Genomic DNA, 19,802 nt, shown 5'->3' with positions numbered 1-19,802 from the left:
AACTAGAAAGCCCCTGGGCAGGTGCCTTCTAAGCCTGCAAGATTTCTGCCTCAATAACCCAAACACCTCATCTATTCCCGAGCTAGCTAGAAGAAGAAGGATAGTGAGTTTGAACAGAGCCCTCTGTCCGGACGAATCAGTCAGCAATTTTGGTCACAATCGCTGAGCCGCTTCCTGAGTCGATCCTTATACTCCGCCTCTTGCTCCACCTTCGTTTGAATGAATTCTTCACCCCCGACAGACCAGTATGGACTGACAGTCCGATCGAACACTCGCTGGGTGCAATGCTCCTCACAGAACATGCGTTGGATATGCTCATTGAACACCCGAAGGAGACCTTTTGGGCTATTGACAGCTTGGGAATACCAGAAGCTACCTCTGTCCCAGCATTTCCGCATGATCTCGGCCTGAGAAACATCGGAAGTCTGAACACTTTTTTCCTGTTTTTCAGAGGCATCTATGAATTCAGTCATGAATTCTTGGAAAGTATCTAGATGTTCTCCGTGTTCAATATCATCAATAGATCGTTCAGTCAACCAGTAAGGCGGTGTTTGTAACTCAATGGGAGAAGAACATGCCCATTCCAAGTCAATCAAGGACGTAATATGCCAATTTTAATCGACAAAGATATTACTCGCGTGGAGATCTGTGAGCGTAAGCACAAATGGCCCATCACGGTATTGACGGGAAATGAATTGAGGCAAGAGACCACGCATCATCGTTAAAGCCGCGAATTGTTCCTGGCCGTCCTTCAGATTATGAATAGCCTTTGGCTGATGACGAATGCGATTGTCGTGGAGCTGCAAAAGATCCAAAATATATGGTTCCACAGACCAGTAAACAATCCCTTGGTATCGTGGGGATGCCTTCATTTTCGAATGTTTGGAGTCGTAATGTCAGGGGTCGATTTTTAACTCGATCAGGCCATCGTCATCCAAAGTTAAGGATCTAATTCGTGGTAATTTGATGCGATTGAGTGAAAGAATGATCTTCGCAATATCACCGAAAAGGGTCTGCCTTCGCTCCTTGTCGCTCAGAAGGTGATCTGCCCAGGTATTGGAGAGCATTTGACCGTTTTTCACGAAACTGGTGATTATGTATCCAGTTTTCAACACATTTTTGGGTTTGAAACCCACATATGGGCAGGTTTTGGGAAACCCAACCCATGGTCGCATGGTTTGCATGATGCGCCAACGCCACCGAGACGAAAAGTTCATGCAGCTCTCTTCAGCAAACCAATGAATTAAAGTTAGCCTTCCGAGGAAAATAGAGAGTATACACTCACATACCGTCTGCCCATTTGGAAATGCAAACCCCTGGAGGGTGGGAATTGGAACGGCGGGACAATTTTCATGTATCCAAATGTATGTGGCGACTTCGCAGCGCAATTTCTCATCGACATTTCCTGGAATCTTCTCTTCTCCAACTTTGTAAGGCAGCGGAATTCGAATAAGGACACACTCCTCTGATGGCAGGTTGGTATAGACTGGAATGCAGACATTGTAGCTCCCACATAACCAATGAGCTTAGTCAGCGATTTGACAATGCTTTGCACGGAGATGAAATGAAACCACTCTTTCAATTTCGTTTCTATGGGCGAGTAGGTACGACCAGAACTCCTCCTGTTTCTGCGGGTAGTCCAAGCGGTGCAGGATGTTGTCGTCGTCAGTTAGGGCGTCTTCGAGGGATATACTGTTTCCTCTTAGCAAAGGTAGACTTGGCATCTTGAGAGTTGGTTCCACGTGCCGCAATAAATGCTGCCAGCACAAGTGACACAGCGAGAGGTACCCATGTTGATGTTCAGGTATACAAAGTAGTGACCACGTGACTTCCTAAAAATAACGCCCCACGTGAAGCTCCGACCACCATACCCCATTGGGCGGTCAGTTATTTTTGGGACGCGGCAGTTTGGTGTTTGGGAGCCTCAGGTGAACGCGCGACGCGTCGATAACTCGCGCTTGCCTCACAACAACTTTGGGATTATTGTACAGCAGGAGCTTGGTGTATTTGTTTTTTCTGTTTTGGGACCAATGTAAGTCCTCATGTTAATCGTGTTAATCATTTTCGAGTCTCTGTGCTGACATGCTGGTAAGGTATCGACAACGCCCGGCCGGTGGCGACGACAGCGTCAAGACTCCGTTACAACCGAAATCCGTGAACTCTCAGAACTCGATCGACCGACTCGTAAAGCCATTCAAATGTCCTGGGACCGCGACACCAACTCGGGCATCCGAAAAACCATCGAGAAAGAGACGAAAGGTCAACTATGCCAACGCCGATGGAAGCGTGGAAGATGGAGAGGAGAAGCCATACACGAACGATGACCGACTCGCTTTGGAAACAAGAGAGGCCAACAAATTTCCCGCGTACAAACCAAAGGACAAAGATGTGGCGTTCAGGTCACGATTTCAGGTTCCCTTCATCAACAAAGCCACCGGCGAGTACAGTTCCGGTCGGGTGGCTCCGACGTTGGGGATGCGACGAGGTGCGACATTTGTGGTAAAGCCACTGCATGACCCCAGTGGGGAATTTGCGATTGTTTTATACGACCCTACAGTAGACGACGTCGCTGAGGAACCTGCGCCCAAAAACCCAGAGGCACCGACAGAGGATACGCCAACATTGGACGAGCCAATTATGCATAAGAGTCTAGCAGACATTCTGGGGCTCAAAAAGAATGTGGAAGATAGGCCAAAGGTGCCTGTCGTGATTGATCCGAGACTGTGCAAAGTGCTTCGGCCACATCAAGTCGAGGGTGTGAAGGTATTGCGCCCCGAGATAAGCTGTGCTATCGGAGCAAAGCTGACAGTACGCTTACATATAGTTCCTTTATCGATGCGTTACTGGGCTGGTTGACAAAAATGCAAATGGATGCATCATGGCAGACGGCATGGGACTTGGTAAAACTGTGAGCTTGGCCAACCCGATTTTCATACCTTGGTTCTAACGAAGACAGCTTCAATGCATCGCATTGATGTGGACGCTACTCAAGCAGTCCTCAGAGGCAGGAAAAACTACCATTCAGAAATGCGTGATTGCATGTCCGTCAAGTTTGGTTGGTAATTGGGCCAACGAACTGGGTGAGTTTATGCGTGAGACTCTACTTATTATTAGCTCGACTGACCATATCAGTAAAATGGCTTGGAAAGGATGCCACCACACCCTTTGCGATCGACGGAAAGGCCACGAAAGCAGAGTTAATAACCCAGATCAAGCAATGGGCCATTGCATCAGGGCGTGGAATCGTCAGGCCTGTCCTTATCGTGTCCTACGAGACACTCCGTATGTATGCGGATACTTTGAATGATACCCCGATCGGACTTCTTCTATGTGACGAAGGCCATCGACTGAAAAACAAGGAAAGCTTGACATGGAATGCTTTGAATCAACTAAATGTTACTCGCCGAGTGATTCTTTCTGGAACACCTATCCAGAATGATCTGTCTGAGTACTTCGCTCTTCTTCACTTCGCGAACCCGAATCTACTCGGCTCCCAAGCCGATTTCCGGAAGAGGTTTGAACTACCGATTCTGCGGGGTCGGGATGCCGCAGGCACAGACGCAGAAAAGAAGCTGGGAGATGAACGATTACAGGAGCTCTCTGGGGTTGTTAACAAGTTCATTATCCGCCGGACCAATGAGCTCCTCTCAAAATACTTGCCTGTCAAGTATGAGCATGTTGTGTTCTGCAACATGTCACAGTTCCAGCGCGGTCTGTATAACCACTTCATTAAGAGCCCGGAGATTCAAAGTCTTCTTCGCGGAAAAGGGAGTCAGCCGCTGAAAGCAATTGGTCTTTTGAAAAAGCTTTGCAATCATCCGGATCTGCTTGATCTAGCGAACGACCTTCCAGGGTGCGAGCACGCCTTCCCCGAGGACTATTCACCCCCCGATACTCGAGGTCGCGATAGAGAAGTCAAGAGTTGGTACTCTGGCAAGATGATGGTGCTCGACCGCATGCTAGCCCGAATCCGACAAGACACCAACGACAAAATCGTCCTCATCAGCAATTACACTCAGACCCTAGATCTTTTCGAAAAGCTCTGCCGGTCGCGGGGTTACGGCTCCTTGCGTCTCGACGGCACCATGAACATCAAAAAGCGCACAAAGCTAGTCGACAAGTTCAATGACCCCGACGGTCTGGAATTTGTATTCCTCCTGAGTAGCAAGGCCGGCGGATGTGGACTGAATTTAATCGGCGCCAACCGACTGGTACTATTCGATCCGGACTGGAACCCAGCCGCTGACCAGCAAGCGCTAGCACGAGTGTGGCGAGACGGACAGAAGAAAGACTGTTTCGTCTACCGGTTCATTGCAACAGGCTCGATCGAAGAGAAGATCTTCCAGCGCCAGTCTCACAAACAGTCCCTCTCATCGTGTGTCGTGGACTCCGCAGAAGACGTCGAGCGACATTTCTCCCTCGACTCCCTGCGCGAACTCTTCCAGTTCAAACCAGATACCCGGAGTGACACCCATGACACCTTTAAGTGCAAACGGTGTCGACCTGACGGCTTGCAATATATCAAAGCCCCCGCCATGCTGTATGGTGATACTAGTTCGTGGAACCATTTTGTCAATACCGGTGAGAAGGGGCCGCTCAACCAAATCCAGGATCTGCTTCTTCGTCAAGAGACCAGTGAGCAGGATGTTTCGGCTGTTTTCCAGTACATCAGTCACTGATACAAACTTATTTGGCATACTTGGGCAGGTTCGGAGTTTACTACAGTATTGGGTCGGATTGTATCTTTGGAGCGTATTCATTTGGGAAGCGGACAATTATGACCATAGAACGAATTCAATGTTTTTGTTTTTTTTTTTTATCACAAAGAGCTACATCTTGCCAGAAAATGAAGATTGAGAATACTATACTCAAAGATAACTAAGCGTATACCAAAGCGTCAAGTACATTTGGGAGAGGTTAAGAAAGGTGATGCCATTGAGAACCATCGATAGCTATTCATAGACTAAGCATCCTGGGTATGATTACAACGAAACAATCCAGCTAAGTACAAGACACAAAAAGAAAGGTCTATGAAGGAGACAAGTCCCAGCTCTAGCTCTCCATGTAACTATTTCTTGGACTTGCGTCCTCCAATACCCAGCCGCCCCAGATTGGGAAGACTCGACTTATGTTTATGAGATGACCCACCCTTCGCCGCACTGTTATCCAATGCACGCGTGGCAGCGGTGCCACCGGCACCAGGACCGGGACCTCCCAGCCCAGCATTTCCAGCAGCAGCGTTACTAGGGCCCGGAGCGCCGCGCGGAGCATCGGGTAGGCTAGACCGGTCCCTGGGACGGTCTGCAGCGGCGACGGAGAGAGCAGCTGTAAGAGAGGGGTTGCTCAGGGGGCCAGACTGGTCGAAGGAGTGGCGGGTAGAGCCCTGGGATCGACGGGCTCGTTCCTGGACGGACTTGAATTTGTCAAGCAGCTCGACCCAGCGGATGGAGTTCTCGTCGCGGGGTTTCAGGCGGGTGCCTGTGGAACGGTCGAAAGAAGGGGCTGTTTGGGTAGTGCTAGGGAAATTCGTTTTAGTAAACCCTGGGACAGGATGCGGGGGGCAGGGACCATACCTGCGGGGTCCGCCGTGGAGGAAACCAATGTTGCTGACGCTGTTTAGACGGTTCTTGAGGGCGGCGAAGGCGGAGCTCTGGGGGAGGAGCATGAGGACGCCGTAGAGACATTTGTAGAGGAAGGGGTATTTTTCGGGTTCAAGGAGTTGGAGGCGGAGATCTGTTGGGATTAGCTTCTAGGACTCGGGTTATGATGATGGAAAGAAACGGACATGTGAATACTGGCGACTCTAGTAGTTGCACCAGTTTGTCGATTTGGATTAGCATATTAACTGTCATTTCCAATTCGGCACTGTGGATGGTTTTGTCAGCAGACTATCATGGGTTGACAGAGCTGGTATACTGACAAGATCTGGAGGAGATTGTATGCCTGCTCATAGGCCTGGGCAAGAAGACAGAGAGAAAACGTAGAGACAGCGTTGTGGCACCACGATCTGAAAAGCCCAACAAAGAACATTTGACCATCCTAAAGGATCCATTAGTTTTCAAGAATGCAAGACAAGGCGTCCCGGGGTATTACTTTCGAATCGAGATTTCTTAAGCGCTTTCTCAATTCCGAGAGCTCGGGCGCAGTGATGAGGTTGTTGTTCAAGTTCTGGACCATGATACTGGCAAATTCGAGATCCTGATGATATGTTAGCATAGAATATTTCCAAAGTGTGCAATGAACATCACCTCTTCCTTCTCGAGGCAATCTGCCAAAGTTCGGTAGATACGCTCCGGGCTCAGGTTCATAGAAAGCTGCCTGATGATCAGATTCCCGCGCACTTCGAGTAAATGCCTGTCTGTAGAGTATAGCTGCAACAAGTTGACCATGAAAGAGGTAAAATAGCTATCCTCGCTGTTTCTTGAGATCTGTGAAAGGAGCTGCAAATCTTTGGTTACAACCGCCTCTGAAGGGTCGGATAACGTTTTTAGCAAAGCTGGGAAGGTACCGTCGTTGAAAGCGACAACCTTCCGCGGGGCTTTACGGTGGAGCATGATGAGCCATACAAGGGCCGCAACTCTAGTGGCTTCATTTTCATTGAGGAATTGTAGAGTGAGGGAGTTGACAGCAGCAGCGTAATCAAGGTCAGCAGGAGGCACCGGGGTGGAAACAATGCTACTACGTGGTGTAGCCGCAATGGAATTATCTTGTGCTGTTTGTCTCTTTGTGTCAATGCTCGCTGTCTCTGAAGGCCTGACTCCGGGAGTTGATGACCTCCGCTCTATGGTTTCCCTGCTGGCCGTAGTGGAAGGGATCTTCGACGGTGGCGCTTGGGCTTCCTCGGTCGTATCATCTGACAAGGAGTAGATGTATTGGACAAGGGACGTGTTAACTTGGTTTGCTGCTTTTCGTACTTGATCTGAGCCACTGGACATGGCTGGGAGTACCTGAGTCAACAGCCGCGGAACGAAAGGAAGAATATCTTCAGGGCTGATCTCGAAAAAGGAATCAAGCCAACGAAGGGCCGTCAATTGCATTTCCTCCTCTAAACGAACGTAAGCATGTGAGAATCAGAGAGATGAAGGAACTCTTACCATAGGAGGTGTTGACAAATCCGACGAGAATATTAAGGATTTTGGGGTGGTCGATTTGTACATCTTGTCCCGGGATCCAATCTCCATCGGCCTGAACGATTTCATCATCCAGGGTCGTATCTGAGGCCGAGTCTGCGATGGCAAGGTCATCCCTGTCGTCACTGGCACCATCGGTCTGGGTATTTTGCTCCGTCGCGTTGCTCATCGCATCGCTGTTGACCGACTGTCTGTTGCTTTTCTGACCCTTCCTGCTTTCTTCAATCCCCTTTTTAAGTCGGGTAATCCTCTTGATCTCCGACAAGAACCGATCAAGCAAACCCTGGGTTGCAATATTCACGTCTTTGTTGGGTCCGCCAAGGAACTTGATCAATCCCTCCAGGAACTCTGGCAAATAGCTCACGAGCTCTAGGTCGGGGATTGTATCTAGAAGGGTAAGCCACGAGACCAGAAAGTTGCGAGTGAACGGTTGGATCACATGGATCCGATCTTTAAGCAGAGGAATGAATCGTGCCAGAGAGAACGCCATGGGAAGTTCGTGGTCTTCCTGATTCTCCAATTCTGGATGTCCCTTTTCAGAGAGCTGTAGGATCGACACATACGAGGCCGCCGATTCAGCCACGATATCCTTCACCAGGCGGTCCAAAAGCTCCGCACCGTTCTTGACTGATAGCTCCGCATCGGACGCAAGCTAAATTGCATGTTAGCGTATGCGATACCTCACCTAAACTTTTTGACACCCCTCACCTTAGCCAGCGCGTCGAAAACCTCATTGAAGAACAGCAATATCTCTCCTTTGGCCACTTTGGCTATATTGTACATGCTCTCGCATGCGTAGTACCGCACTCGCGCATCTTGGTCGGAGAAGCATGCGAGCACAGGCGGCACAATTTCACCCAAGTACGGCGCAACTCCTTCCTATATCCTATGTATCAGTCAAGACGCCCTCCAAGTCGTTGGTTATAGCCACTCACCGATCCCAGTGCGATCGAGGCAGCAGCCAATCCGATCAGACCTCCATTCCGGGCATGGGGTTGGTGCACGGCGTATGCATAGTCATGGCAGAGCTGTTCAACGATCTTTTGTATTTTCTCCTGCTCTCCTTGAAAAACGGCGTCACGGACAATTTTCTCGAGCCTAGCGTAAATAAACGGTGATCAGTATGGGGTCTTTCAAGTGCGGAGAAATGAAACTGAGCTGCATACTCCAAAGCTCCCTGCTTCCTCCTATCGTAGAGCTTGTCGTTCAATAACCGCTGGATTGCTTGATCCATCGCTCAAAGCAGCCTATGCTGCAATCTTTCCCCAGTTATGGTCGGCTAAGCACTGCTCATGGTGATCGGAGGGTATCTGAGCACGGTGGGTGTTCGCGAGACGGTCAGGAGCTCGAAAGTCGAGCGTGAGTGGTAGGTCTGATGACAAATCGCGCAAATAATTAATCCCAGATCGTCCGAAAGCTTTCGATCGTAGTCTCAAGTAAAAATGCAATCACAGGATGAGGGAGATGCGTTGGCAGTGTGGAGATGGAGAGATCAGAGCGGTGGTGTGACGTAAGTTCCGCGGACTTGAGCCTTACCGCCTTAGGCCTTCCAGTTCTATATTCTGAAGATAAATCCAGTACAGCTGCAAGTGCCTTATCCGTATGCTTTTATGGACTTAATGCTTTTCCGTATGTATGATTATCTTTACGTGCAGTATGCGTGGTGAAATCCTTGAGCAAGATGAAAGAAATCCAAGAACAAAGAACCGAAACCAACCTTCGAAATAGGTCTTGATTACTCCGTACCTGGAGCGCCCCCTTTTTAGATGTCTATTTAGGTGTATACAAAGGGGGTAAAGAGAATGAGCCTTACATAATTTAAAAAGACATCTAAAAACAACATCCAGAAACACATCGGAGTGTTTTTACCTCCTAATATCATCTTGGCTAAATAGATCGGATTATTAGTTTTATGACAGAGGCCGCATGAGCGGCCGACTATTCTTTTACTGGGTATTTGAGTAAGAAAAATCTCAGAGATAAATGATTCCAATCTCAGATGTTGAGTATGAGCATCAAAGTCCAAGTAGATGAAGGGTATGAAACAAGACGAAGATGAGAAGCAGTACATGACCAAGCAGGCATATCGCAGGAGATATCAAAATCCAAAAGGAGAAAGCAGATCCCAACTTTTCGATCATGTTTTCCCGCTGACACATAGAATCATAAGACTGAGATGAAAAGGGAAGTAAACCATCCCAGAAAAGAAAAACAAAAACAGACATGGTGTGTGGCTGTACAAGAATTCGTCGAAACTCCGCGGAAGCATCACGCAAAGGTATAAAACAGAAGAAACGGTCTTCAGAAAGGAGAGAAAAAGGGTGAAAATGCTAAAGACAAGTAGAAGAAAAAGAATCGCTCAGGCATGTCGACTTGAAATGTCCTTCACTATCGCGATGACTGGCTGCCGCTGCCCCATCCTGATGGGCGCCAGCTGCCAGTGGAGTGTTTGGAGACGGTACTAGTAGGCGAACTCGCGCCCGAGTAGACATATTCGCCGTCGACGTATTGGGCGCCCGTGGAGAAGGTGCTGCGATGCTTGCGGCGGGCATAGCGCTGTTCGAGGCGGTAGAGCTCGAGTTCTGCTTCGATGTTAGTTTATCTTTCCCAGTATTTCAAGGTCGCGTTGCCATTCCGCCATTCCGCAGTGAGGTAGCATGTTGCTGGGTGCTTTTCGGGAGTTGTGGGACGTACTGGCTTGTAGTTTATCCATGAGACCCATTGTGACGGTTGAAATGCAGCGATGGATATGCTGAAGATTTGGGGTCCTGAAACTTGTTCCTGGAGGGATTGCCAGATGCTAGATGCTGGATATAGAAGGCGACGATCCCACGTGGTGGAACGTAATGCGAGCGGAGCTATGCCGGAGGAAAAATTGACGTTCCTGTTCAGAACCATGGGTCAGTCCGTGATGATCAACATTGACACCCAATCCATGGATGTCCTGTGCCTTGATATAAATAAGAGGTTGGGCTTACTTGATAACGATAGTGGTTTCAGTAAGCGCTGGTCCAAAGGCCGAGACTTGAGATATGCAGGAGTGTCCCGGGAAGGTGCAGGGTCTGGAATGGATAATTGGACTAGCGGAACAGCGGGGGTTAAAGAATGTAGAGATTTAAATCAATTGAATGAGAGTAGAGAGGAGACAATTCCCCATAAAGAGTGTAGTAGAGAAGAAGAAGAGAAGGCTTGCAGAAAAGAAAAGGGGGGTGTGGGGGGGAGTCGACTAAATTAGCGCCTCAAGGTCCGGAGAGGCTAGACAATGCGTATGTGTTTCATCTATAAATCTTACCTACCATTCTACTTTATCTGTATTAATTTTTTGATGATTAGTAGGATATAGAATAAATAGAACTGAAGTCAGACAATATAATATATACTCTATACATAACCATCAGCTTCAAAGTAGAATGTTCCTGTTTATAGCAACCACGCGACAACGTTCTCGATGTTCTGTTTGCACAGACCTCTCGACCCGCTATATTAATCACGCATTTACACTATGCATTTGACAAGTGGATATGGGCGTCTGTTATCTCATTAACTTGTGCTTTGGGGGGATACCCTAATCTCTATGGAATGCCTGTGGACTCCGTACGGAGTACAATGTGGTCAATTTCAAGGTCTGTGCTGTAAACGCAATTATAGGAGCGGAGCCTATTTGGGAACTAATGGCTCCAAGGTTTTACTATTGGTTTATTAACTCAAAATATTCCAAGGTTCCAATAAACACAAATATAATGTGGAGAAGTACGGAGTACTCGTGGACTTTTTGAGGCTAGAAGAACCCTTTGGCGCCAAGAAGCCCACCTAGCCTCCATATGGATTGTTTGAGGAGCGATTGCTTGAGCTAATTTCCCAATCCGTACGGAATCGCGAAGTTCAGCAAACAACGATAAGACAACCTATTTTACTCCGTAGAGTCAACCGAGTTTGTTTGAGCTTTCCAATCCCTTGGCCCGTTGATTTCACATTGCAAGGATACATAATCTTCGTACAAACAGTCGGTTTTTTGAGGAGCTTTTCATACACGATATCCGTATACTAATGTGATTCAGATATATATTCCAACTATGACAGTACGATTTAAAATATTGATAAAAATACCACCCAATTTCAAACATTATAATCTTACTCGCATTAATTATATATTAAAAAAGTTCAATACGATTTACAGATATTGTGCATTAACACTGATATTTTACTTATGAGTTAGCAAAACATGTGTAAATAACGGTTCCAAGGTTCCAAGGTTATTTATTCTGCTATGTCAGCAGGTTATGCGTCCATTTTGGGTGACTTTATGCAAACATGGGCATCTTGGGCCTTGTGGACGGGCACCCGAAGATCCCAAACGCCCAAGGCTCCATGGACGGGAGATGTCGCAGTATACCTAGGACATCTGGTTCTCACTATATCTACATAGTATCCCTTTGTTCGACCCCGGAAATCCCCTCTTGCCACGCAGCCCGACGACTGACAAAAAACTCTGTGTCGGGTCTACACTCATTCAACACCAGCGGATCGTCCACAGCACCGGCCTTGACAAACTTTACACCTGGCGCCCCAGCACCGTCTGAGTACAGATTAACCCCACACCTTCGGCAAAAGTAACGAGTCACATTATTGCCGCTGCTGGCTTCGTAGGTGAAGCTTGATGGGCTGCCCTTGACGAGAAATCCAGCGCCTGGGACCACTAGGTTGAGACCGTGGGTGCTACCACTTGACTTGCGGCATTCTAGGCAGTGGCAGATAGACTGGTCAAAATAAACTTGGTTAGTACTTTGTGGAATGAGGTGTGGGTACATGGCCTGCTTGCCTTTCCAACAGGACCGATAGTATATACAATGCGAACAGCATTGCAGGCACATGTGGCTGTAGACATTATTTTGGCTGAAACAGAGAGGGTATGGCCTGATGTGCGGTGACGGGAGTAGTAGTTGATATTCGCTGCTTCCCAGTGGGTGAGGGGGCCCCTTTAAGCAAAAATGTCATATTTTTTGCCGTTCGTCTATGGGAGCTGATAGGGGATTTCCACTCTACCCGAGGCATTCGTCTTGAAATAAGCTTTACACTAAAATCATCCTGAGTTCGATCCTTGTAGCTCTAGTTGGACTGTGGGTATGTACTAGGCACACTTCTTCTTGAGGACGGAGCGGGTGGGAGGTATTGGATTGTAGAAGTAAACAGCGCGCCCCAAGCAGACATAATTCATAGAACATACCCACAATCATCACGGCTCTATTGCGTTCGCGTCAAATAAATATTGTTGGCATTGGGAGAAATAGACTGAAAGGTACATATATGTACTTAGATTATAGTAAACTAGTGGGCCAAAAGAGGGATTATCCCACTTTTTTAAGCCAATCGGAGATATCCCACACGGCATTCGCTTAGCGTCCGATCATCGTGAAAACCGCCATGTACTGACTGACAACAAAAAGCCGTCCAAGTTTCATCAAATCAGCAGTGTTAAAACAAATCAATACCTGATTATTGTCGTCATTGCTCTCTTGCTCAATTTGGCGCCATGGTTGCCCCTTTTATGTGCAGGAAGTGCCTCACGAGGTTTTCTACAAATACACATCTACGTCGACATGAGGCGTCACGTACGCTAGCCTCTCCCAAGATTGATAACTGTAACTGTTTTGACCCCCCATCGCCTTCCTAGATTTTCTTAATCAAAGACATGATTGTTTCTTTTGCGAACAGTCCTTTCATCGAAAGTTTGTATAAACTGCCCCTTGGGAATCTTCCCTTACTAAGAAAGCCCTGGATAGGGACACTGCTCGGCGCCATGCCAAGGCATGTCCGAAAAGACGTGGTCGGCCCCTTCCACAAACTGAGAAGAAGGGAAAACCGCGAAAGTCCTGTGATAATTGCGCCCACAACAAATCCTCTTGTGATAACGAATACCCATGTGGCCACTGTCGAAGCAATGCTTTATCATGTGCGTATACTCGGGTCTTGGTTCCCTTCCAGCAGCTCCTGCGGGAAGTACCTTCTTCTGAGCAGGAAGTGAGAGTCACCGACGTGAATGCAGCAGGGAACCTACCAGCTCCTTCTATGGATTTCACAGACACGCTAATCAGAGCTCGAATTCCATTCCTGCTGAACTATTATGACATCAATAATACATTCCTGGACATGTATCCGGCGCTTGATACTAGGCGGGCAGAAGCCACCAAGTCTCCTAGCCCGCCTTTGCTGAGTGAGCTTCCCAATATCCCCCCGGAGGTCGCGGAGTGCTACCTAGACGAAGACAACCTGTATGAAGACGGCTTGGATTATTGTCCATTCATGTGGTTTGACAATATTGAGCTGGGCAACCATGAGACGACTCACAGAGCTCCTGTTGGGCTCACAAATCATCAGGCCCACGAAAATTTCGCGCAGCGCAGTCAAGAAGTGCTCCAAGAATTGACGCCTTTTGCCAACTGCAGCTCGTCGAGGCTCCATTTAGAGAATGCCATTGGCCAGGACTTATTCTCGGCAGAGAATATGAGTGCTTTTGCACATCTCTACGTGCAACATTCCCACAGACATTGCCCGATCCTTCATCTTCCAACCTTCCAAGCTCAACATGCGACGGTGCCACTCCTGCTGGCCATCTTCTTGGGAGGTTCGCTGCACTCTTATCCCAGAGATACCTACTACCTAGCTGTTGATTGTTTTGACATTGCCGAGGCATATTTGTTCAGCTTGCCAGTGTTCAAACCAGGATACAAGAACCTCGCTCCCTCGGAGTTGCACATGTCAGAGCGTCACGAAGCCCTGAAGGCCGCGGTCATTTTGTTACATCTGCAAATTGGCCGAAATGATCCCGAGATTCGGCAAAGGGTAAGATACCAACGATTCCCCATGTTGGTGCAAGCTGCGCGATCGGCATCATTGTTTTCGTCTAGGCACCATGACAACTCGCCGCTGGCCGGAGCAAGGACGTCGGATTATCAGAAAGAATCACTGATCAGGTAAATGGCCTCTCATCCGATGCAGCAGCGGTGGGCATCGCCTCTCCACTGACTCTGGCTTCACACCCTGGCTTTTGCATAGCTAACGCTGCGGCGCAGGACTGCTGCCTATATTTTGCTGCTTGACTCCCAGTTTGTTGTCTGCTTGCGCTCTCCTCCAATGATCACAATACTAGAATTAACTGGAGATCTACCTTGCAACGAGGTCATGTTTTCCCATAGCTATTCGTCATCATTGGCGAACACACCGCGTTCGCCTTCTCTCGTCGAGATCATAGATCTTCTCATGGATGGTGCTTGGGATGGACCGAGCAATCCCTCATTCAACAATATCGGGGTCTTTGGGCTCTTTATAGTGATATCCGGTTTGTGATCCAATCCAATACAAGCGGTCAAACCTGTGTCCTGGACTTATGATTTAATAGGGTTGCACCTGGTAATCTTCTCAGCCTTTGCAAGCCGAACGATGCAGCAACTTTTGCCTCCTTTGCATAGAGCGTTGTCTAGATGGAAGCTGTTATGGGAGAGGCTGATGTCCCGAATCAGCATAGAAGAGGTGGAGCTAGCTGGCTTCATGACCTGTGCGAACGAAGTATGGCTTATAGCTAAGGTACTTCTACGGACTGACTCGCAGGAGTTCTTCAGTGGGTTTGATAGTCAGTCGTTGCAACCGTTCAACTACCTGCTGAGACGTGTAAGCGAAGTGAGCGACCAGTGAGAATGGAAATTCCGGAGACCAAAAATAATTGTGTCAATTAATTTACTAGGGCGTTACGAGGCTCGTTTCGAAAACCACTCCATGCCTAAATATTTCTTAATCTTTCGGTTTAATTGGGTCGCCTTCCACGCTAGCCAAGCCCGATATTGTTAGATGGAGCTCGAAGGAAGTAATTTTGTGCCGCCAAGGATAGAAGACACCAGGTACATTATTTCGCCACCTGCTAAAAGTTTCCCCTCTTTTTAGACTCCCCGCCTCTGCTTCCACTGCATGATGTAGTTGGCCAAAGGGTAGAAAGCAATCGAGACACCTATCCATGTGAACAAGATACCAAAGTCCAACCCGATGCGTGAATAGGTCCCAAACAAAAAAGTACGTAGGGCCTCGACAACTGAAGAAGTATAGATGTTAGAGACATGGGAAAGGTTGCGTAGGAGTAAGGCAGTGAATCTTACTGCGGTGCAGGGGCCAAGCGTACCCCCATTGGAAGAACGAAGGCGCGAGATCCAAAGCATAGAAGCCGGTAGCAACGTTAGAAATTACCCAAAAGATCAGGAAAATAGAACTATATGGCGCTCCAAGAACCATGGCCATGTTCTCGCATGGAAACCCCAGGGCTGCCATTCCGACCCAATTCAACATCCAGAAAACGACAAATGAACCACGTCCGTATGCGTTCGGGTTCTGAGCAGATTCGGTACCAGGAGCCGGATCGTTGGTGAACGGTATCTGGAAGGCCAATGATACCAAGGAGTAACACAGGGAGAGGAAGAAATATGCTGCAATGTTTGATAGTATCCTCCAAAGTACCCATTGTTCGGTCTTCAACGGCGGATGATCGCCTTTCAGAAGTTGCATGTGAACTGGCATCAGGAATGGAAAGATAAAAAATGCCAGAATAATCAAGTAAATCAAACCCACGGTCACAGCGGGTACGGCCACAGCCGGTGAGAACGGTCGTAGGTCAATTCTCTTGAATCCGATTGCAGGATTGACGGCCTGCGGGGCGTGAGTGCGTAGCAACTGAGTCAAAGTGTTGTTTTGGCTTGCTAGTCGTTCCACCCAGCGAGGCCCAAAGTAGGCTATCACTTCACGCTCGAAGTCGTTGAGTGCTGGCTGAATGTAACTCGAGTACGTAGTTTGCTCACGCGCACTGATCGTGACGAGCTCGGCTGCACCGCTTGGATTGTAGAAGGAGTCTCCCGTTCTTATTGCATTTAACAAAAGACCGGTAGCGTTTGGACTTACGATAACAGCCGCATAGGCGTGTTCATCATATATAGCTTGCTTTAGTGCCCGAGGATCGTAGTCAAATTCCGCTGGTGACCTAACCTTGTATGTTAAACTCTGCGGGGTTGAAATAGCCATGGAGGCTACTTTCACGATGGCTGGTCCAACGATGGGATTTTCTTTTCCGTCAAGATGAGCATCAAAGTCAACTACCCAGACGGTCAAATTGCCCATTTTCTGTGAGACGCAGAACTGAGATGCCCAAAAAAGGGACATGACGCTGAGAATGACGAGACATAGGAGCAAGACTGGAGGACCGGATAGTCAGCAATTTTCTCATTCATCCCATTATTGAGAATTCTATAAGGTATACCTGTTCTGGCCCATTGGTAACAAACACGGCGTTTGACAGCCCTAATCCGGGGATCAAAAAATCCAACTGGCTCTTTGTGAGCTACATTATGTTGAGCATGATCCCTGCTTAGGTCTTTTGCGTCCTCCATGGAGCTATGTAGGAAAGTACAGGCGAATTCGAAGACGGTGAGGTGAGGTATGGTTCTAAGAGAAAAAGAAGAACAAGATGGAATTAAAGACCTTCTATTTAACTTAAGGCCAGGAAAATTGAGATGCCAAGAAATACGCAAGTTTTGCACTGCTCTCTGATCCGAAGCTCGGCTCATTCAGGTATCATCCCGTTGTCTTGGTTGTGTATCGAACGGATAAAGGGCATCCACAGAAGGACTCGATATGTCCTATATTTGGAATATAGGCCCACAATTGATGTTGTAATGGGCTCACTAATCTTGCCCTGGAATCTACAATCAAAGTTGTCGACCCGATCTTGATTCTAGGGTACTCTCGCTCCACAGCAGGGTGATTAGCGGCATATGGAGGTTTAAAATAATGTAATCCCAGAGCTATCGACGAGCCTTCTTCTACTAGACAGAATAACGAAAACAGTTTGGAGCAGAATGAGACACAGACTTACTTCCCGCTATTCTATCGAAAATGAACTTCATTTAGAATAGCATCTAATAGGCATCTTTGACAATCATGGTTCAAGAAACCGAGGTCCTGATGCCGATAAATCATCTGAAACACTCTGGGTCTTCCTATTCCGTAGGCTTTGCTTAGTTTCCAGGGTTTACGGATTGCTCGGGATGTGGGATGATGCCGATTGATTGGATATGGATCCACCATGGAATATTCTATAGGAACTCCCCTTACTTCGAGCCCTGAAATTCTGAAACCCACGCGGTAATAACTGTAATTATATCAGTGAGTCCTCTCGCGGAATTACCGACAACGAAGCATTCGTGGCGTTTCAAGTCTACCTTGCAATTTCAAATGGAATCATCTTTTCCCCCAGTAAGTGAGGACATGCTGACATTTGCTAGTACGTGATCTTTCAAGTCCAGTTCACCGCTGAGATTAATTGAGGCGAAGGAACGGAATTGTATGTTTCTTGCAGTTCAGGGTTTTGATCAACCCAGTGTTCTTTCATCGGAAGTGACTTATCATAGAATTTGTAGTATCTAACCAAGGTGATGTTGTACAGCCGCTGTAATGTATATATGCTGCATTGATTCGAAGTTCAATTTTCAAAAGTTCTATATAGCATTACAGTTACCTCGATACGGGATTTGCTACACGAGTCAAACGCCGCCGTTTGAAGATAGCCACATTAGCAATAGGCACGCACATACAATCCTCAATCTTTTCTTGAAAACCGCCCGAGTAACCTCATCTTTGGGACCTACTCAGGAACCGTGAGAAAGGAGTGCATGGAAATGCTGTATTGTGGGTGCTATGTAAGAAGGAAAAAAAACTGAGCTATGGAAGAAGAGGCATTTATGCTAAACACATCAAAGAGCTCGTTCTTGAAAGCTGTGTCTGGTAATTTTTATCATAGCAATTTTCAAAACTTCGTGGAATACCGCAATTTGAGTTAGGTTGGTCTAAAGCCATCACCTCCAGCATCCTCGAGATAGGCCTGCGCCAAGTTGACGCGGGACGAGCGTTCAGCATCCACCAAATACTGGCTGATTTCCTCTTGGGTCATCTCTGGCCGCATTGTCGCAAGATTTCCCAGAATGCGTTGCAGCCCAGCTTTGGCCTGTTGGCGGATCATCTCAACGTCATGTCCGACAAGGTGGCCATCGCGTTTCCGGATAACCCCATTAACCATGACGGTATCAACATCAGCAGCAGTGGAGTGCAGGACAGCAGTACCAAGGGGATACGCCGAGGGACTCAGGAAGCGCTTGTTCGAGAGGAAGACAATATCTGCGCGCTTTCCGGGTGAAAGCGTGCCAATCTGGTCGCCTAGACCAACTGCATCGGCGCCGTTGCGGGTTCCCCAAATCAAGGCATCGCGGCACGTGTATTCCAAATTCATAGGAACCTGGCGCTGGACGTGGCAGGCTTCGTGGTCCAGGCATCGCTGCGTTTGCAAAGCCAGACGCATCTGAGACAGAAGATCCGGCGCGACGGCGGCCGTGGTGTCAATGCTGAGAGATGGCTGAATACCGTGCTCGATACAAGCCCTAATAGGCGGGATGCCCATACCCATTTGCATATCCGTTTCCATCGCAATCGAGATTTTGCCCTGACTTTCGGCGATAAGAGTCATCTGGCGTTCAGAGAGGTTTGTGCAGTGGATATAGACATGACCCGGCAACATCAGTCCATTATCAGCACGTTCGTCGAGGCCGGTACAGATGACAGAGTTTTTGAGAGCGCACGAATGAGAGCAACACAGCATTTTGTGCTCTTGCGCATGCTTAATCTCCTTCGCCGTCAGATCAAAGGGAACTGTACCGGGAATACTGAGTTGTAATGCAACCTTGACCAAGCTTTCACTAGACGAGTTGGCTGCATGCATCTCGGTAAGGTGGTCCAAACGAGCTTTCCAAGCGTCTCTTCCGACAGGTACTCCGTTGTACTCGCCATCACACATGCCGTAACCGTAAAAGGCACGAATTCCGGAATCCTTAAGTCCTTGCAGCTCGGCCTCAGCATGTTCTCTAGAGTGGAAGGACTCGCACGTATCAATGATTGTTGTGACACCGCAATCAAGCGCCTCGAGCGCGCCGACAAGAGCGGAAAGATGCATATCTTCAACTCCAGTAGCGGGCAGCCACCTAAGGTAGGTGTTGGACAGAAATTGCATCAAGGGCTGGTCGGCTCCAATGCCGCGGGTCAGCGACATAGAAACATGACGATGAGTGTCCACCATTCCGGGGATCACCACACCATCGGTCGTGTCGATGATCTCAGCGTCCGTGGTCGAAAAGTCTTCGACCTTTCCCACTGCTTTGATGATGCCATGCTCAACTAACACGGCACCCTTAGGGAAGTCTCCAAGCGAGTCGTCCAAGGTCGCCACATATCCTCCGGTCAAAAGGTACTTTCCCGCCATTGCGATGTTCTGAGCAGGTGAGATGATCGGTGAGATTGCAGAAAGTCCGGACCGTGAAGATTTGGAGGCCGTTGAATGGAGCAATAAAAATTTCTCTCTGTCTTTCTGTTCATGCTCTATTTATACTTGATTTACTCGGGAGTGTGCGGTTCGGAGCCTTCAGGATTCCGAAAATTTCCTTTTCGCCAAACCGGAAGTGACTTACCGTCTTTGGAATTTCGCAAGATCTGTGGAGAATACTATTATGGATTCGAAAGAGGATCCGGTCAATAGAGAGAGATAAGCGGGACGTTGTATGGAGTTGTTCGTAGTGGATGGTCTTCTCGGGTGTA

At 48.0% G+C, this 19,802-nt stretch overlaps 9 protein-coding genes across 9 annotated transcripts; 2 read left to right on the top strand and 7 right to left on the bottom strand.

Annotated features, from left to right (window-relative positions):
- Window positions 1-140: 140 nt before the first annotated feature.
- N7471_000212 (uncharacterized protein) lies at window positions 141-872 on the bottom strand (the record flags this gene model as incomplete). The annotated part of the gene is made up of 2 exons (XM_057272933.1): window positions 141-557; window positions 624-872. 2 exons carry the CDS (start codon window positions 870-872, stop codon window positions 141-143), a joined length of 666 nt encoding a protein of 221 aa, XP_057141112.1.
- A 24-nt stretch (window positions 873-896) lies between these two features.
- Window positions 897-1,724, bottom strand: N7471_000211 (uncharacterized protein; the record flags this gene model as incomplete). Its single annotated transcript, XM_057272932.1, is given in 3 exon segments — window positions 897-1,223; window positions 1,290-1,525; window positions 1,544-1,724. The coding sequence occupies 3 exon segments, from the start codon at window positions 1,722-1,724 to the stop codon at window positions 897-899; spliced, it is 744 nt and encodes a 247-aa protein (XP_057141111.1).
- A 30-nt stretch (window positions 1,725-1,754) lies between these two features.
- Window positions 1,755-4,679, top strand: N7471_000210 (DNA-dependent ATPase RAD54; the record flags this gene model as incomplete). The annotated part of the gene is made up of 6 exons (XM_057272931.1): window positions 1,755-1,784; window positions 1,857-2,032; window positions 2,094-2,763; window positions 2,825-2,908; window positions 2,957-3,080; window positions 3,133-4,679. The coding sequence occupies 6 exons, from the start codon at window positions 1,755-1,757 to the stop codon at window positions 4,677-4,679; spliced, it is 2,631 nt and encodes an 876-aa protein (XP_057141110.1).
- Window positions 4,680-5,068: 389 nt separating this feature from the next.
- On the bottom strand, window positions 5,069-8,599 carry N7471_000209 (VAC14 family protein; the record flags this gene model as incomplete). Its single annotated transcript, XM_057272930.1, has 10 exons — window positions 8,297-8,599; window positions 8,066-8,228; window positions 7,839-8,009; window positions 7,095-7,782; window positions 6,249-7,045; window positions 6,094-6,198; window positions 5,921-6,039; window positions 5,786-5,865; window positions 5,574-5,733; window positions 5,069-5,516 (listed from the first exon to the last, which is right to left on the bottom strand). Exons 1-10 carry the CDS (start codon window positions 8,362-8,364, stop codon window positions 5,069-5,071), a joined length of 2,799 nt encoding a protein of 932 aa, XP_057141109.1. The 5' UTR covers window positions 8,365-8,599.
- A 919-nt stretch (window positions 8,600-9,518) lies between these two features.
- Window positions 9,519-9,852, bottom strand: N7471_000208 (uncharacterized protein; the record flags this gene model as incomplete). The annotated part of the gene is made up of 2 exons (XM_057272929.1): window positions 9,519-9,712; window positions 9,825-9,852. The coding sequence occupies 2 exons, from the start codon at window positions 9,850-9,852 to the stop codon at window positions 9,519-9,521; spliced, it is 222 nt and encodes a 73-aa protein (XP_057141108.1).
- A 1,696-nt stretch (window positions 9,853-11,548) lies between these two features.
- Window positions 11,549-12,015, bottom strand: N7471_000207 (GFA family protein; the record flags this gene model as incomplete). Its single annotated transcript, XM_057272928.1, has 2 exons — window positions 11,549-11,887; window positions 11,977-12,015. The coding sequence occupies 2 exons, from the start codon at window positions 12,013-12,015 to the stop codon at window positions 11,549-11,551; spliced, it is 378 nt and encodes a 125-aa protein (XP_057141107.1).
- A 1,181-nt stretch (window positions 12,016-13,196) lies between these two features.
- N7471_000206 (fungal specific transcription factor domain-containing protein) lies at window positions 13,197-14,819 on the top strand (the record flags this gene model as incomplete). Its single annotated transcript, XM_057272927.1, has 3 exons — window positions 13,197-14,101; window positions 14,201-14,466; window positions 14,527-14,819. 3 exons carry the CDS (start codon window positions 13,197-13,199, stop codon window positions 14,817-14,819), a joined length of 1,464 nt encoding a protein of 487 aa, XP_057141106.1.
- A 242-nt stretch (window positions 14,820-15,061) lies between these two features.
- N7471_000205 (SNG1 family protein) lies at window positions 15,062-16,552 on the bottom strand (the record flags this gene model as incomplete). Its single annotated transcript, XM_057272926.1, has 3 exons — window positions 15,062-15,210; window positions 15,275-16,357; window positions 16,423-16,552. The coding sequence occupies 3 exons, from the start codon at window positions 16,550-16,552 to the stop codon at window positions 15,062-15,064; spliced, it is 1,362 nt and encodes a 453-aa protein (XP_057141105.1).
- A 1,445-nt stretch (window positions 16,553-17,997) lies between these two features.
- On the bottom strand, window positions 17,998-19,470 carry N7471_000204 (uncharacterized protein; the record flags this gene model as incomplete). The annotated part of the gene is made up of 1 exon (XM_057272925.1): window positions 17,998-19,470. One exon carries the CDS (start codon window positions 19,468-19,470, stop codon window positions 17,998-18,000), a length of 1,473 nt encoding a protein of 490 aa, XP_057141104.1.
- Window positions 19,471-19,802: the final 332 nt, after the last annotated feature.

Source organism: Penicillium samsonianum (genome assembly GCF_028829775.1).
Source record: "Penicillium samsonianum strain IBT 33392 chromosome Unknown utg000001l_segment0_segment0, whole genome shotgun sequence".
NCBI lineage: Eukaryota > Fungi > Ascomycota > Eurotiomycetes > Eurotiales > Aspergillaceae > Penicillium > Penicillium samsonianum.
This window is presented reverse-complemented; position numbering and strand designations above follow the sequence as displayed.